This window comes from Sebastes fasciatus, chromosome 5 (assembly GCF_043250625.1).
Source record: "Sebastes fasciatus isolate fSebFas1 chromosome 5, fSebFas1.pri, whole genome shotgun sequence".
Taxonomy (NCBI): domain Eukaryota; kingdom Metazoa; phylum Chordata; class Actinopteri; order Perciformes; family Sebastidae; genus Sebastes; species Sebastes fasciatus.
In genome coordinates this window covers 6,867,062-6,886,310 of record NC_133799.1, presented here as the reverse complement: position 1 = coordinate 6,886,310, position 19,249 = coordinate 6,867,062, and the positions used below count along the sequence as shown (strand labels likewise).

General features: G+C 42.1%; 1 protein-coding gene across 2 annotated transcripts in view; it reads right to left on the bottom strand.

Moving 5' to 3' along the window:
* nek7 (NIMA-related kinase 7) overlaps positions 1-19,249 on the bottom strand; it is a 74,794-nt gene that overhangs the window by 31,607 nt on the left and 23,938 nt on the right. Inside the window, exons 2-5 of one of the 2 annotated variants that reach the window (XM_074634777.1) lie at positions 16,099-16,186; positions 6,924-7,064; positions 5,191-5,253; positions 628-738 (exon numbers count right to left, since the gene is read on the bottom strand). In XM_074634777.1, the coding sequence (XP_074490878.1) occupies positions 628-738; positions 5,191-5,253; positions 6,924-7,064; positions 16,099-16,158 (375 nt within the window). In that variant the 5' untranslated portion in view covers positions 16,159-16,186. The remainder of the gene's footprint in view (positions 1-627; positions 739-5,190; positions 5,254-6,923; positions 7,065-16,098; positions 16,187-19,249) is intronic. The other variant, XM_074634778.1, reaches the window with a different exon arrangement.

Sequence of the window (19,249 nt, the reverse complement as noted above, 5' to 3'; positions counted from 1 at the left end):
TTTAAGGAACATTTTGAACAGATACAATATGTGAGATTAATTTGCGATTGATCTTGATTAAATATTTAAATCGATTGACAGCCCTACTTAAAAAATATATTTTCCCCTGCTTTTACTATCCGTGGTAGTAATGTTACTGGCACCGGTAAAACGTGAGTGGCACGTTCTGTTTAGCTCTTTTCTGTCGGCGCAGGTGTGTGCGTCCAGCGCCACACCCCCCGTAGTTTCAGCTGGGAGATGCGTTCGAGCGATGGAGCAAACACACTTCATTCAAACTTGACAGAAACAAAATAAACTCACCAACTGTCTTGGTTAGTCTTTCCACTGTTCCAACAATTCGGTTGAAATAAACCCTTAATTCATAGAGTTAGATGTGAAAATGTGGCAGCTCTACACGCTGTTTTCCTCCAAGGTCGAATAGTATTTTTGCTTGAAATGCCCATCCCTAACCAGAATTCCCCCTTATAATAACAAGACACTGGGTTTTTTGGTTTATCTGATAAACCAAGTCAGTTGTCGCCTGTAATGGTTTTGTGGTTGAGTGTTAACTTGAAGTATTTCATGACCACCCAGCAGTCTGGGCAAGAGTGTCAGCTACTGGGTCTGCTGTTGTGGAGAGTTCCTTACCTTGATCATACGTGAGAGGTCCCCCGCGTCCGCTAGCTCCAGGACTATGTTCAGCTCATTGTCCTCAATAAAAGACGCGTGGTACTTTATCACGTTGGGGTGGTTCAATTGCTGTGGGAGAAAAAAAAAAAAGACATGTCATGGAGACGGAAAGAAGATGCATGTTGGTGACACTTGTCACATTAAGGGCTTCCACGGTCACACTACCTAATCCAAGAGTGAAAATCAGTCATTGTAGAAGCTACAGACAGTGGCGTCTTGTTGCAAACTTGTTTCACAATTTATATCAAAACAAACCTATCAGCTGATAACTAACAGAGGTTCATGTCATGAGTTGTACTTTCACCACCAATTAAAACCAAACAGTTGAATCCATATTTGGTATCCAAATTTGGTAAGTGTGGACCTAATGAGACGGTTTTGTCCTCCAGTGTGACAAAGCTGGGTGACATGTCACAACAACCCCTCTGTCTGTGATGACAACAACCCATGTGTGAAACACACACACACACACACACACACACACACACACACACACACACACACACACGCCTGACAGGCTGACATGGCTGGCAGTCAGAAAAACAAGCATCCCAGGCTCATCTCTGGCTGAGATTCCTTCCTGTTGGTTGGTCAATAAGGCAGGAACAGCATTCCCTGTAGTAAACAAAAAGTCTCTATCCATCCAGAGCAAGAAGAGAAAAGGGGGGAGGGAGGGAGAGAGGCGCAATGAAGGGAAAGAAACAAATGACACAGTGACACAGACAAGCAAGAGGATGATGGAGACGAGGCGGGGTGAAGAGGTAGGGAAGGAGAACAAAGGTGAGGAAGGAAAAAAAAGAGCAGGAGAGGGGGTAAGGTGAGCAGAGTTAGAGGAAGGGAGAAGGGAGAGATGGTGATGTGTGGAGAGCTGGAGACATGGAGCTGTGTGGCGTGGCAATGTCGAGGAGGGAGGGGAGGGGAGGCGAGGCGAGGGGGGGCGTGATGCGAGCAGACGGAGCAGTGTGACACGCGTCCTCCACTCGGCTACGCTCTGCTTTCTCTGCTGTGATTAAAGAAATGTTCATGCTCCGGATGATGCCGAGAAGAGGGGAAAGGAGAGCACAGTACAGTACACTACGCAACACTACACTCTCCACTCCGTCTCTGCATCCCTCCACAATCCCCTTTCCCTTTCCTCATGTCTCCATCTTTCCTTCTCCCTCCCTTGTCCTCTCCTGCCAGATGTATTTTTGGCTCAGAGTGGCAGTTCTGCACAGCTCCACACTGTAGCACAGCCAGGGAGTGATGACAAGCTCCCACCCCCCCACACGCCCGCCCCAACCCACTCCTCTTCCACAACTTGAACCTCAGGCGGAGGATATGGAGAAATAAAGAGATATGTTCACATGCAGATGTTTATGTAAATGATGGATGCAATACAACAATCGCTCATTGGGAAATATCACATAAGAGTGTTGCATGATTATGTAATTACACACATGCTCGCTGAGACCCACCAGCGTGTGTAATTACTTAATCATGCGAGACTCGATGTGATATATTTGGTGAGCTGGTGATGTGTTTCAAAGAAGAACACAATACTGACTAATGCAATCTGATGGTACAAAATTAACCGTGATAATACATTAGGCTACAGCGTATTAATAAATTGAATTACATGCTCAGAGGAAAGCAGCTGGTCGGAGTATGAACAACAATATTAAAAATAATTTTATATTCTAGTGAGAAAGATGAAGTAAAAACAGCTTCTAATGTCCGTCAACAGCACAAATTAATGCTTTGTGTTGCACGACATACTGATATTTATTAATTCACTGAACAACAAAACAAGTAGAAATGCAATGTTTGTGGATTATAAGAGAAACTAAATATGTACTAAACTTGCAAACGAAATGTACTGCTCATAAAGAGACCTAAAGATTACATTTATAGTGTGTGTATCATGTTAAATGAAGCAGCCACTTCTCTGTCATGTCAGTAAACCTCTGGTACAATCTAATCAGATGCAGAACCCAGACATGCACACATACATTTTTACAGAAAACACAGAGAAGCAAACACACACAGACATCATTACAGCTTTTCACTGCTGATTAGGGCAGATCATTAGTCTTTAGAATATAATCCAGGCTTGATAGTAACCCACAAGTGAGAGGAATTCACAGCTGTGGGATTTCAAGAACGGTGGAACTAGCAGATTGGCAGGGAGCGAGCTATTCCTGCAACCAACATTCCTATCAGCGAGGATTTAGACAAAAGGACCGAGTGAGAAGTGAGATTCTCAAGTTGAAATCGTCATGCCAGAACGGGAAAATACAGATGAATGAGCAGACACAAACACAGACAGACAAACAAACAAATAGGCAGACTGTTGAAAGGCCATGACTGAGTGTGTGTGTGTGTGCGCGCGTGTGTGATCACGCGCCAGTATGTGTGTCATTCCAGTCGGTCCATGCCAGTGTGCCTCTCATTATTCTGATTTGGCTGTGTCTCCTGTTGGCCTGTCTAGTGGGGGATAAGGCAGAAGGACTGTCTCTCTCTCACACTCAGCCCTTTATTATCAGGCTGGCTGGGCAGCGCAGGGCCCGCCATAACTTCCATGTTCACTAGCAATCAGCTTACAGGATGAAGAGAAGGGAACAAAAAGCTCTGAGGAGGAGGGGTTGAGACGAGCAAAGAGAGGGAAAGGAGGACGGATGGATTGAACGACGTAGCAACTGGGTGAAGAAGACGAGAAGAGATGGAAACAAGCAGAAGTGAAAGGACACAGAAAAGAGTATAAGAGGATCCATATAACAGGGCTCCAGAGTGCGACCATAAATATGTCAAGTGCGACTTAACATTTTCATTGGTCGCACACCGGTGCGCCCGACATTTAGCAGGTCTGTCTCTGTGTGTGTAGGTTTGAAACCGCGTCCTGTACTCCTCCTCGAGTGACATCACAACCATAAAACATACCGGTAATTAAAAATGAAGAGAACTATTGGTGTTTTTTGGTAGAGAAAAATGCTGCAGTGCCCGCTACACCTGTCCCCGGCCCTGAACGGCCCAGCCCAGCCCAGACCAACATCATCTGCGGAGGTAATCGCAAAACTACATGTTGAGATGCCCAATCCTGAGCAGAGGTGCCAGATTCATGTCACAATCGGGGAGGGCAAAAAGTGTGTGTGTGACACTTGATGCTACACAAAACCTTACTATTTCTTCTCTGTTCCAATGATTGGACTCGACCACACACTCACTACGCTCCTCTTACTGTGTACCAACGTAATATGTAAACATGTGGGTGCACTTAAACACGGCCTTGGCCCTTTTCACAAGGTAGTGAAAGCTTGGCGTGGCATTTAACATGTTGTTTTCTTCATTTACTCTCATTTGCAATGCAGGACAGGGGCGTAAAGTGGGGGGGAATTTTGGGTGCACCTAAATTTTGTGCTGGTGCACCTAAATGAAAAAGTTAGGCACACCAGTGCAACCAATGTAAAACGTTTGTCTGGAGCCCTGCATAATAAGAGAGAAATAAAGGAAATGCAGACCGAAAATGAGAAACGTAGTCACCTGGCAGGGTGTGACAATAAACCCGGCCCTAACCCCTCTTAGGAGGTCAGAGATACAGATCCAGGCGAACCCCGCCGTCTCATGCCGTCAAGTCAATGATCTACTACTCAGATTACAGCTCTCTACAGGGTCTCGCCTGCATCTGAGTATTGTTGTCTTTGATTGGCCCAAAGAGCCCCAGGAGCTTCGCTGATGTGTTTGAGTGGTACAAACTAATTGGTTTTGTTTTCTTTCCCCTAATGTGTACGTGTGAGCACGTGTATGTTCACAAACCGCCTGTAGTGCGCAGAAAGGCTTCATATGTGGAGGGAAACGCTACCAGGAATGCATGAATGCACACACGCACACAATCAAACCACAAACACAACTTTGACACACATGTAGGATCTTGCAGACGGGGAGGGTGTGGGGGGGATATTGAAGCTGTCATTAGTGTGTTCATTAGTATTTGAGAGAAACCCAGCTGACATATGTTTAAGGTAGTTTGATAAATGAAACCACTTCATTGTGAAAAAAAAAAAAAGTAAAGCAAGATCAGGAAAGGGAGGAGGTAAAACATCAAGAGACACATGAGGGAGACTGCTAAATTTCCATGCTGATGCACTGTTGCCCGGCTATAAACATTACAAAAAGATAAAAAACAATAGTTTTGGCATTTAAAAAAAGAGTCAATGTGAGCCTGGAGGGATGTTTCACTGGTGCACCCCTGCACACAAACACACACACACGAGCTTGGAGACATGTGGAGACAGTAATACACACGTACTGTACAGTCACACACACATACTCATTCACATTCTCAAACACCCCTCTGCAGTCATAACCATGCAACAAGATGCGCACACACACACACACACATGCATGTGCCCACACATCAACACAAAAATCGGAGCCGTCTGGTGCAGATCAATTGTTTTCCTGTGGTGGAAGGTCTCAGCTGAGGCACCTTAAGAGAACAGAGCGCGGCGCATGACGCCGTCTCCCCCCTCTCTGGTTCTTTACCTTAAGGAGATCTATCTCTTTGATGCAATCTTGCCGAGCTTTGGCATCCATCAAGTCGAATATCTATCAAGAGATCAAAAGGGGAGACAGAGAGAGAGAGAGAGAGAGAGAGAGAGAGAGAGAGAGAGAGAGAGAGAGAGAGAGGACAGAGAGGGGTGTTATGGCATATTCAAGAAATTGTAAGATGGAGAGATGTAGAGAAAATAGGGGGAAAACACTAAACAGAAAACATGGATGCTGTTATCTAGAAGGTGGCGTTGGAGTGACTACAGGTGTTTCACATCTGAGTAACACGCACATATCCCTGTGTAAGCTGTGTGTTTGTGTATACATGCTCAACCAGAACAGCATATCCTCCTGGTGGTGTGTGTATTTGTGTATAAGTCAGTGAATACTGAATATACGTGCACAGATCTGTGTGTGTGTGTGTGTGTGCACATTTACCAAGAGAACATATTGTGAAGGTAGATTAGCCTACACAGTCATGTTGCACAAAAAATATAAATAACTCACATGCATGTTCAGCCCGGTTGCACTAAATGGTGTATGAATGGCAAGGTAATAAGTACGTTGTTCTTGCTATTGGCATGTCATTTGTACGCCATGTAGTCTATTGATAAGGAAAGGTGATGAATCAGCCTAAAGGGCTGAGGTGGGGGCCCTAGTGGAGTAGTGCAGGGAGAGAAACCGGATTTTAAACATCGGTGAGGGGGTTCAAATATATACATGTGGTAACTGCTTTCGCTATATTTTATTTACTTAAGAGGGTATTTTTTTCTGATTTTAAGAGATGCACTGAGGCAAATTGCTATCAACTGTGTTGACATGGCAATAATGTATTGATTGATTGACTGACTGACTGCAATGTAAACGCATCCGTGTAAATATAGAATAAAAAATGAAAAAGACTGCTTGTGACGGGCGGGTCCAACAAACACAGGACTTTCAACCAGGAGACCGGTGTTCGAGACCAGTGTTCATGTCCCAACGCGTTGTTGAGTTATTTTGAAGTTACGTTTGTGACGTGTTTTCCGTACTTATGTTACGTTGATTCCGTACGTATTTTACTTAGTTTACGTACTTATTTTAACCATGATGTTTTTCCTAAACCTAACTAAGCGGTTTTGTTTCCTAAAACAAATTAAGTGGTTTTGTTTGTACCGTAGTTTTTTTTGCTTGGTGTAAAAAGGACAAGCAAGAAGGCCAAAATGCGTTGTCATGACACGCAGAATGTTGTGATGTTGTAATGTCGTGCTATTTATACACCTTCCCATGAGATCGGGTTGGCATGCTTAAGTGTATGAATGTGGTAGTGGTTCTTCACTGCCAGAGTGGCAAATGGCATTAATCAATTGTTAAATTTTGTTTTTAAAAACAGACCGAAAAATATAATCGGTTGCTCTTTTCTTGCATTTTCCAGCATACGGACATGCAATTTCGATACCATGCTTTCTTGAGTGCATCAAGTTGTGTTTGTCTATCAAGAATATCAGTGCGTGGGTACATGACTTTTACTACAGGAGAACGTACTGCATACAGGTGAGGTGAGGTCCTAGTATTGAATTGCCTTTAAGTGTGAGTATATGTGCCTGTTTGTGTTGGCCTGTCTCGAGTTAACCATTTATGAGGTCAGGACAACAACAAAAAAGCAAGAGGCAAGAATAGTTCAACGCCTCACTGGCTGCATTTGACTGCACTTGGTATCCAAAGTGATACGTATAACTGTGTCTTACCTGGACTTTCTTCAAGGCCACTGACGTGTTTTCTAACAGGTACCTAGCCCGGTACACCTCACTGAACTGCCCACGTCCAATCTTCTTCTCAATCTGGAAGTTTGCCAGCGAGTTATGGCCCATGTCTGGTTGCAATGGTTTCTGAAAGAAAAAAACAACAACTCTATTAGCATTTGTGCACACCTATGCTTTTTCAAACAGCATATGCACACACACACATATTCCAAGGGAAAAAATAAATGAAAACAAATGATTTAGAGACATTTTGTAGATTGAAGTGCAACTATCTCCACATTACTGAAAGAGGAAAGGATGAGGGCTGAAGGATGTGGGTGAAACTGTGGTGCGGCCCCAGCTTCTGTAGTTTGTTTTGCTGAGAGGCTGCTCTAGGCTGCTGATGATTTGACTGGCATTAGGCTGATGTGTCACGCTGTGGGAGCTCTTGTGGAATATGCACACACTTAACTGCAGCTCCATATCACCTCACTATAGACGGAGGAAAGTCCTTATTTTCTGTTATTTACATAGAGCCCCTAGAGGTTTGGAACTTTTTACAGCAGGCAGCAGGAGGGCATCACACAGGACCTGGCTCAACTCAACTCAACTTTATTTATATAGCACCTGTCATACAATCATGATGCAACAACAAATACAATTTTGCAAGACTAAAAATGACAACAATAAACAATAAGACATAAAAATAAAAAAAGTAACCAAAATGAATAGGCTCAAGAGAAAGATGTGTCAAAATCAATAATTAAGACTTAAAAATGAAGGCAATAAATGATGAGGTATCAGGCTAATAAGGCTAAAAAGATTTGAAGGTCTTAAGGTATTTTTGGGAAGTCGCTGCCATCAGACATTAACTTCTGATTACCACAGAATATAGTATATGTGGATTTATAACGTTCCAATTTAATCAATTAATATTTGTAATTTTAATGAATTTAGTACAGCAGTATTATTCTAATAAACCTCACTTGCATGCATGCAGATCCTGACCAATCAGATGCTGCCTAACGGCAAGGGGTCTGTCTGATTGGCCAGAGAGTTAACAGCATGGCAGGTGTTAGACCAATTAGCGTGTAGTAGAGACGGAATGTAATTTAATATATTGTTACTATATTCAAAGTACAATGTCACAGTCTTTCGTGACGTCTTTATCGCGCAAGTTGACATCGCGATGACAATAAAAAAATATATATATTGTGCAGCCTTACTTCGATGGTGCCGTTTTGTGGCTAAAACTCTGACCTCCCTGTAGTAGAAGTCAAAATGCTTTTTCTCTATAGGGATGAATAAAATGTCCTATTACATAAATGTGGGCATCTAATCATTCCATCTAACTTGGTTATGTTCACATGAATCCTCTTCCTCCCATTGTCTGCCAAGTTATATCACTGACAGTCTGGCACTGGGCCACAGACTGCAGGACTCCTCGCCTCTCCTCGCCACACTGTTGGCTGTGCAGGCTGAAACACTCACCTTCCACAATTAAAAAAAAAATAAACACTCAAAAATAAACCACAATGAGCCCCTTGGATATGATGTGTGAAAAAAAAAAAAGCACAGAGCAGGCTGCGTGACCTTTCCAGCCTTTTGGTAAACTTGTACAAGGCGTCGGCGGGACTAAACAGGAGGTGACAGATATCAGAATGCCACATGTCACCAGCACTTCTGCCAATGGGAGCAGCTCAGGGGCAGGCGACTCGGGACAGAGGGAAGGAAGACGAAGAGGGGGAGAAGGTCACAAAAATTAATCTCCCAAGCACTAAAACACACAACAAAGGGAGTGTCATCACACTCATGGTAACTCTGTCAAACCGCTTCACTTAACGTTTTGCAGTTTGACAGAGTTACCATCACACCGGAGGCTATACAGGATTCCCTCAGTCGCCTAGTCACTACAAAGGAAGATGATGAGATTCAAGGAGAATTTATTACTATTATCATTACTATTAATCCCAATCAAAATACTGAAAAAAGGAAACAAGTTTAACTGTGTGGTTACTAGGGCAGCAAATAACAATTATTTTCACATCTGACCAATCTGACGATTATTTTTAAAATGAATCATCTTAACGTTTAGTCTGTAAAATGACATCACAATTTCAAATGCCCATGATAACGTCTACAAATTGCTTGTTTGGTCCAGTCTAGGGCTGCAAGGATTAATCAATTAGTTGTCAACTATTAAATTAATCACCAACTATTTTGAGTACATTTCTATAAGAAAAAAAAAGTCTGAATTCTCTGATTTCAGCTTCTTAAATGTGAATATTTTCTGATTTCTTTACTCCTCTATGACAGTAAACTAAATATCTTTGAGTTGTGGACAAAACAAGACATTTGAGGACGTCATCTTAGGCTTAAACACTGATCGACATTTTTCCCCATTTTCTGACATTTTATAGACCAAACAACTAATCGATTAATCAAGAAAATAATCAACAGATTAATCGCTAATGCAAATAATCATTAGTTGCAGCCCTAGTCAGAATATTAAATTTACAATACTTTTGATCTGTTGGAACCAGCAAAGGTTTTTTTCGGACAGTTGAATAAATCAACTAATTGTTTCAGCATTAGTGGTCAACTATAAGATTATGCCTCATAATGAATTTAAGACAGCGAAAGCCTTTATGTTTAATATTGGCGTGCTGTCATCACTCATGTAATTGTCTGTATGCTGACAAAACCAACCCAAAGACTGAATAATGTCTTGCAAAGATTAACCCCATAGCTATATTAACAAATACAAAGACACACATATTGACAGTGAAGGGAAGCAAGACTCCAAACAGGATTGCTCATAAAAGGTATAAGGCTGGGGGGGAGGGGAGGCAACCAATTTAAGCATTTCATTGCTTTTAAAGTTTAAAGTTGACAGCCAAAGGAAGAGGCGTGAGCCAATTAGATGCCCTGTCCAATTAACACTTAACACCGTCGAGGTGTGTGCATTTTTCAGCATGACACCACCGTCATCCCGAGCTGTCTGAGAGTCGCTGTGACAGAGAGCATGACACACCGCTCCTCAACCCATTGTTCAACATTACGGCAGCTCTAAAAAAAAAAAAAAAAGGTTTGCTAATAGCTACCACTGAATGCTTTAACAATAGTTACATATTGTTCCAGTGTGGACTTTACGTACGAAATGGAAGAGAGACAAACCTACGTAAAGATCTACAAGGTGTGTCACATTGACAGCGTGGCCATATTGTGCAATGACTTGTCATAATGGTGACAGAAGCATTTGAGCGAGGATGGACAGTTGGAGGTGTATAGATTCAGAGCGAGAGAGAGAGAGCGGGGGGGGGGGGGGGGGGGGGGGGGGGGGGGGGGGGCAGAGAGGACAAGAGGGCATTGCTTTCATTCGCTGCGTGGTAGCTTGACAAATGTTAGCATGAGCCTCTAAAGCGCTGTGACAACCGCCTGCTGAGAGCACAGTCTCGCTAATGTGTCCTGGCATGCCGGCCCCCTAATCACACATTTACATATGCAATGACCTACATTTGCATGTCAGATCGCACACTGTCCGGCATGATTAACAGTGGGCACCTCCCTGTGTGGAGTCGCCCTGGGTGGCAGCAGAGGCCGTGCGAGGGCGGAAGAGAGGGCTGGAGGGAGGGCGGCTTTTTTGGCAGCCAAGGGGCCGGGCTGCCAGGCAGGATTATGTCAGCCAGCGGCCCCGGCATTAGACACTTCATTAGAGCTAATCTGTTTAGCAGTGGGCAGTGTATGTAAACTTCACAGGCCATTTGCGGCACCTCTTCGCCCCCTGGCCTGGCCTTCAAAGGGCAGCCAGGCCAAAGCTGAGTGACAGGCCGTCTCATCTGCCGCACACGGGTGTCACACAATCAGGAGCTCCCAGCTGAAACACAAGGCCCCGACAAACACACACAAATAAGGGGGAGTCACAGAGGAATGACCCTGAATGACGCAGGGGTCAGTGTCTGAACAAAACTGGGAAGAGACGGTTATACAGACTACTGCTAGTAAGAATCTAAACTTGATTGTTCATATGTGTTTCAAATGGTAGAGCCCAAAGATGAAGGGTTGGCTAGAAGAACAATGCATCTCGTTTATCTGAATGGGTAAAGCAAATGCTGCCAAGGGTACATGTTTGAGTCTTTCTTGGGGTTTCCATTTAAAGAAAAATAATTCAGAAGACTTAGCTGCATATTTAAATCAATTAAAAGGAACGCAAATCCTCTAACACTGGACAATATGTTATGAAGTCATTCAAAAATCGGTAAAAGACTATATCAATACGGGGTCACGTGTCAGATGTCAGAAATTATCAATTGCTCCGCCCCTCTACTATAAATAAGGGCCAAGACAAATAAATAATTAGTGTTGGTCCTTTGATTATTACTGTCTCTTTCTAAATTCGGACTTTCTTCATGTTTTTCTTGACTTACATTTCTGTGGTGTGCTTACTCTTTTCACTCACATCATTCTGGTTGGTGATGGGGACAAGCTGCAGGGGATGGAGATAAGTGGCAGCCGTGCAAGGCATTATGGGTAACGTCTGTGAGGGACAGCGTGTCTTGGGTATAAAGGTGACACACAACCGCCATGGGCAACTCACTAGCAGGGGGATTGAAAGAGAGAGAGGGAGAGAGAGAGAGAGAGAGAGAGAGAGAGAGAGTAGAGGAGGAGAGCAGACAGACAGCTCATCGAAAGGAAGTGTGATACGGGCTGCCCAATAATGACACCATTGCCAAACACAACTGACAAGACACATGGAGAGTGGAAGAGGGAATGCGGAAGACAGGGAGAGAGAGAGAGAGTGAGAGGAGGGGGAGACAAGCAGCAGAGGGGCGAGGGTGTGATGTGACAGCCCAGCAATGCCAACGGCTGCCACAGAAAGGCCAGCGGCGGCAGAGAGGTGCTGTCTCCCGTGGAGCGAGACAGAGAGGGACGCAGTAACAGAGAGGGGAACTCAGGACACGTCCACACGAAGCCGGCTAAATTTAAAAAACGCATCTCTACATTTTGCCACACTGGACCAGAATTTTACACACCTCAAAACTGAGCTTTTAAAAAAAATGATCTCTAGAGTGAGGCTATGGCTGCATATTTTGGTGTGGATGGGGAAAATGAAAGTAGAAAAATGAGAGGAAATGAGGAGAGAAAAGAAGAAAAATGACACGCAACAATGGTCCCAGGCCAGACGGGAACCAGGGACGATGCAGTTCATGGTCGGTGCCCTAATCCCAGCAGAACGCCCTGTGATCATTCATTCTAAAGGCTGTTACACACCGGTGGCGTGACGAATATACAACACGAAAATGTGAAATACTCGCCTGCATATATTATATATCTAGGGCTTTTATTGTGAAAGGTAATAACAAAAGGAGTGGATCTGTATGCGCTACCTTTGTCAATGTTGAAAGGAGTGATAAAGTTTGCCGTCCTGGTTCAGACTACGGAGTCTCCGTGTTGTTATTTCATAAATATAGCTGAAACTCAACCCGTTCTGCATAACGTGATTGGTTGATGCCTTTATTTGCGGTGCAAAAGCTCAGAAAATCAACTTTGTTCCGGAAAAAAATTATGTCACCGTGTGATATTCGCATTCTGTGTGAAAGTACCCATGACAAAAACACAAGTTAGAAAACATATATTGACGCCCTAAGTGTGTAAAGACCTTTACTCTTAATATACAGTAGCTGATCACCCAAAGCAGGTGTTGTCATTAGTTGTATTTATGCTTATTTTGTGCTTAGTTTGAGATCATAAAGTAGTGACCAACATTCAGCGCGGTACCCTAGAAAATACTATTCACCTCACTAACAGTTAGCACAAAACACAATTTTCTGCTTGTTGAGTTGTTGGATGAAGAAGTAACGATTTTGTCTGTTGGTTTGTTTTCTTATTGTTCAAACCTTTTAATATGGACAGGGATCTCCACGAGAACAACCTCAAAACTCTAGTGTGAACACAAAGTGCTTTCACATTTAAATAGTGTTTACAAAATGAGTCGCATTACTGTGGATGTAGTCTCCAAGAAAGCCGGGGAGGGATACAAGGAGAGACGGAGACAGCAACTGGCAGGCAGGGAGGCCCACTCCCAACCCCACCAGTCACCTGCCCCCTTGAGCACGGCGGCACCATGCAATATTCATCCTCAGCCAACCGGCAGGATTCACCCCAAAGGTGCTCTTCGCTCTTCTCCTCTCAATCTGCTACACAACCGCACCGCCTTGTCGCAGCGCTTACAGACAGATCCGTGTCTGTCAAACTCTGCAGTGACGATCAAAATCTGATCTGAGGGGGCCTCATCGCCAACCCTCCCACTCACTCAAAGAGCAAATGCGCCATTAAAAATGCACATCTTACCAGCTCATCTCGTTTACCTAATGCATATGCATCATACCTCCGGGACCAAGAGAAATGATATTGCAAGCGATACAGAATATCCTTCATCACATATACAATTCAGATTTCTTCAGGAGGAGGCTGGTGGGGTTTTTTTCTCCCTCGTGCTGCCGAGCAGACTGAATCTTGGGAAAGTGTGAAACAGACACAGGACTTGTTGAAAGACACCCATCTGGATGCTGCTTAGACAGCCATCTACATACTCTAACTGACTCTTTCTCTCCATCTCCCACTAAATGTGAAATCAGTTCAGACGTCTTCGTTGAGAGTGAAAAAAACATGACGCAACATAGAAAGTTCACTGTGCTACCAATAACCCAAGCACAAAAAGTGAGCCTGGAATTAACACTGATGTAAACTGCTAGAAATAGACTGAAAAAACACAGAGAGAGAAATCATTAAGCCTGAACAATACCCTACAATCAACTGTTGGGAGCTCAGTGGAAGATCTAGCGTCTGAGTGTGTATGCGTGGGGGGGTGTTGCCTAAGTGAAATTAATCATTAGAGCTTTTATCTGACTTTCTTCTGTGTGCAACCCAATTATCTTTAATTTTGCAATTACAAATCTTAGAATAAATTAACCCCCTTGACAATTCCAATGTTAATGTTGCAGTGCCCTTGCATACGCAAGAAAAACAACCCAGAGAGTACAAGCCTATTTTTAGTGTTGTTTCTTTCTCAAAGAAAAAAAAATCCACATTTACTCTGGGGCATATGGATGATCCTCTTTGTTTAAAGTCTATTCAATAGTTATGGAGGCAAAAACATCCTTCTGAAAAAGAAATCAATGGACCTGATGTTGGAGGGCGGTATTAAAATCCAGCAATGACCAGATCTGCACAGGGCAAACCTGAGTTGTATCGAACCAAGAGAGGCATGCAAGGAGGCCAGGCTCTGCCAGCCTCCAGAGCTCTGATCAATAGAAACAACTCAACATTCATCCACTGCTGTCTGTCTGTCTCTCTCTCACACACACACACACACACACACACACACACACACACACACACACACACACACACACACACACACACACACACACACACACACACACACACACACACACACACACACACACACACACACACACACACACACACACACACACACACACACACACACACAGGCTACAGCCGGCTGAAGGATGCTGCACGGACTGAAAGGCACCACTTGATTGACGCAGGGAGAAAAAAAACGGGGTAATACAGAATATTTACAGTTCAAAATGTGAAGGAGGTAGGATACTATGCTTGCAATGAATGGATGAGTGGGTTATGTCATCATATATTATCAAATAATTCCCCTTTTTCAATTAATCTTAGGAGTGGGGGATAAAAAACTATACAACATAGTATCACCATATTTTGCGTGTCAATATTGTATCGATACAAGTCAAGTATCAATCTTTTATTATATAAACTATTAACCTCTTAACAATCTGCCAGGCTCAGTCTTAAAGCTAAGGTGAAGATATTGGTAACATATGAAACGAGAAAAACCTAAGGAATCAATTGGTACCAACCGTGTCATGTTAGCTTGTCGGGAAGAATGCTAAATAACGCTCCAAAGTTACACTAGATTTTATGAGGAAAAACTGCCATGGCCATTTTCAAAAGGGGTCCTTTGACCTCTGACCTCAGGATATGTGAATGAAAACTCTGAGATGAACAGAGTGAAACTGTATCTTATTAAATAAAACAGATGTTGACAAACTGCATATAATTTGCAGCTGGAAAAAGGTAATAAATAGCAATATACAACATATCGCAAAATATTTAAAATCCAATAAGATGGTATCGGGACTGAAGTATTGTGATAATGTCATATTGTGGGGCCTCTGATGATTCCCACCCCTACTTAATCTACAGGGAACAATTCACGGTGTTTGTAATTTCATATCATAATCATGATCAAGTGCATTTTCTAAAAATTAATTTAAGAAACTCTTTATAGATAATATGACCTGATTGTGACTTAAATATTTGAAAAAAAAACAGATACTTCATCACATTGATGTAGAGCTGCAACTATTAATCAGAATCAGAATTATTTTGCCAAGTACATACAGACAAGGAATTTGACTTTGGTTTTATGCAGTTCTCTCAATGTACTTCAACAGAAATGGAAATAACAAGAACAACACGGCTGGACATATAAAGGTAAGGAAAAGACAGGACTGTTATGTACACAAGCAGTGAGAAAAGTGGTGTGTATATATAAATTTTATATAAATATATACATGAAATTAATTGCTAACTATTTCGATAATCGATTAATCAGATTGAGTAATTTTTTAAGAAAGAAATAGTAAAATTTCTCTGATTCCAGCTTCTTAAAAGTGAGTATTTTCTGGTGTCTTTACTCCTCTATGACAGTAAACTGAATATCTTTGAGTTGTGGACAAAAAAAGACATGTGAGGACGTCATCTTGGGCTTTGGGAAACACAAATTTTCACAATTTTCTGATATTTATAGACCAAACAACTAATCGATTAATCAAGGAAATAATCAGTAGATTATTAGACAATGAAAATAATCGTTAGTTGCAGCCCTACACTGAGGCAACAATCCTGTGACTCTAATACTGCCATTTACTGAAGGAGACCTGATCATTGATTTGCAAAACAAAACACCCAGAGACTGCGTATTAGAGACTGTGTATAAAAGATATGACAAAATGTCTTTTTATGCTGCTGACAATTTCCATGATCTCACTTTATATGTCGTCCTACTTCACAACCCTATTTAGCAGTTTGGTTCGTGTTCATGTGTGCGTCTGTGTGTGTCTACCTGGGGTTGAAAGACTTGCACGGATGCTGGCTTTCCTTGTGGCTGCGTGTCCATATCCATGGTGTTAGGAGCTTGATCCTTTACACCTCTGAGAACGACAAACACACAAAATAGAACTTCTGGTAAGCCGACTCAACGTTAGACTTAACAGTCATTTCCTTTAAAAAAATAACACTAAATTCTACAATAATATTTCTCAACAGAAAATAATAACCTCAATCAACTGGACAACTGTTCTCGGTTATTCAGCTCTAAACTACTGAGTGCTGGTTGCAGCCCGGGTGTCCAGTTTCAGCAGAACTGGATCCCACGACATGCCTGTGGATTTGACACTCTTTGTCCGAGTCCGTCTCAAGTTGCAGCGTGGCAGAGAGCCACAGCAGGCTGCCATATTAATCTGAACAAAGCAGAGCTAATGCCACTCTGCATCTCCTTGGCATTCCCCCAAGGAACCTTTCATGTGAATTACCGGTTATACCAGCTTTAACGCATTTATCCTGGTTCATTTTCTGTTTCCTGAGAAAATACAGGTCACACGGAGGTGAGTGTGCTGGGTATGGGTGTATGCCACGGTGCTGTATAATTGCATGTCCTGGCATGTAGCCTAGAAGCAAGTTAATTGCAGGAGATGCTCCACCACCAGTTGCTTGGCTTATTGCCACACTTAAAACAGACAATAGGAAATGTTACCTGATTTAATCACGTACACAAATCTTGATGCAAAACTTATATTCACACACGTAATTAGCATGAGTCTCCACTTAACTCATGCATGTGGGAAGAACAGATTTTGATTCTAGGATCACTTCCCGTGCATACTGTAATGCCCACAATATGGTTACACAGTCTAACAATTAACACCAATTTACTCAATTTACACACGATACAATCCATAATAGCAACCGTGTGTCATCCACAAGTAAACTCATATATGAGTTGGGGTGTTTGCATGTAGTCAACATGCAAAATTAAGCTGCTGTGATGTTTGAGTGTGTGTGCACTGGGACTGGGATGATACACCCATCTCCCGATTCGATACTATCACGATACTTGGGTGCCGATTCGATTTGTATTGCGATTTTTAAGTATTGTGATTCGATATTATGATTTATTGCGATTTTTGCTAACTTTTTTTAACACTAGAACATGGGAAAAAGTTGAATCATACACTTTACTTTGAAAAATATCAAAATGAATACATTAAAATGTTTGATATTCAGCATGTAAGTAGTCAGAAATGTCCTGAAGTCAAATTTATCAGTCATTGTCACGCATTATTTATTAATTTTTTTTCCAGCTTCCCTAAAATCAAAGAATAAAGACATTGCCCTCAGCTATAAAATAAATAAAATGTGAGGGTGCAGGTCGTATCCACGCGAACCCTCCACCGTCTTGTACTTCCTTGCTGCGGCCAGATGCGGTTTGTTTTGGTTGACGGATACGGAACGGATATGACTACAACAATAAAAGGGGTAACTTCCTTCTACCTCTGCATAGACTCAAATGAAGCAAATATATTGATTCTGGCATTAAAAAATCAATTTCAAAATCGTAAATAAATAAAAAAACGCGATACATACTAGTGTGCACATGCATCTGCACACACGCTGGGTGAAAGCATTAAGGAGCAGCAGTTAGTTAGTACCAGAGGCAGATCTTTGCATCTTCAGTAGTCAGTAAGGGGGGAAATGACCAAGGCTGTACTACCATATATGTTTTATCTACCAATCTAGATTCTAGTGTCAGGTTTTATGATTCTGCCACTGTCTGTTGTCTCTTTGCAGCGTCTCATTTACATGAATACTGTACATGCATGCAAACACAAACGGACAAACACACAGTAAAGGTCCACACGAAGCTAAAAAGGGACACAACACACTTCACAGTGGGACATTTGCATGTTTTTCCACTGGAGTGAAGGCCGTCTGTCTGCGGGTCTGTCAGTCTGTCATTTGTGTATTACTAACTGTCTCTCGTCTCAGTCGTCTCAAACCTCCCCGGCCAATTAAAAATCCCCTGGTACAATGGAGAGGAGAATGGCACAGAGGAGCTGCCTCGCCCCTGATGTTGTCAGTCCCATTCACTAAAAGGTTAATAATGCTAATTAGACATCTGCAATATACAATATATGCATGCATGGCACTGTATGTGCATGTTTGTGTGCGTGTTGGAGGTCTTTAATATGTGCATGTAAGACAGCATGCGTACGTGTGCGTGTGAGCATGCAAGTATTTTGCAAATGCTGTGGTTGTTTATTTTAGATTAGCTCAGCTTTTCTTTCCGGGGGTTCGCTGGCCTTCATGTGAGCTTTGAAGCTCGTGGAAAGAACTGTTTGCACAACACTATTTCCCCCTGGGATTGCATTGACTATATTGGGAATATTGTTTTCTGAAATTTACATTAAAAGCTTGTTTCAAACAAGTTTAAATCAATTCAAATGTAAAAAAAAAAAAAAGGTTTACGATTAATAAGGATTTAAAAGCACCCACCGCTGGAGGGGAAAAGGCAAACTAGAAAAACATTGTTAAATGTCCAATACTGAATCTTTTGGTTCTTATTTATTTATTAACAAACCCACTAAAGAAAAAATATTTTTGAAAGCCAACTATTGTCATGACTTGTGTAAAGGCCTGGTTATGCTGCCTAAATGTACCAATGGCACCATGCTGATTCATTTTTTTACCGTTTCCATAAAAACACCAATAACAAGATATTTTGGGCAACAGTGTCCAAAACCAAGCTTCCTCTTTTTTTTGACTGAGCATTCATAAAATAATTTCAATAGATAGGGAAACATCTTTACAGAGAAATGTGGCCATTATACAGTATGTGCAGGCGAGAGTTTGTACTGTGGTAACACTAAAATGAATCATGTTCCTCATAATCCTGGTACCCTTTTACTTGTTGATCCCATACTAACCCTAAACAAGTTGACTTATAGGTTGAAAATAATACTTTAATAATAATTCTCCAAACAAATAAACATAAATAATGGTTCCAGTCACACAAAAGATCAGCACTAGTCTGCTCGATCCACACGATCACCTTAACATCGTAAACATAATGACATTAATGAATCTAGTCGTTATGGTAATAAAAGGTATTACCTGTCAAATATCTATCCCAGTATGTTTATCTTCAAATGTTACAA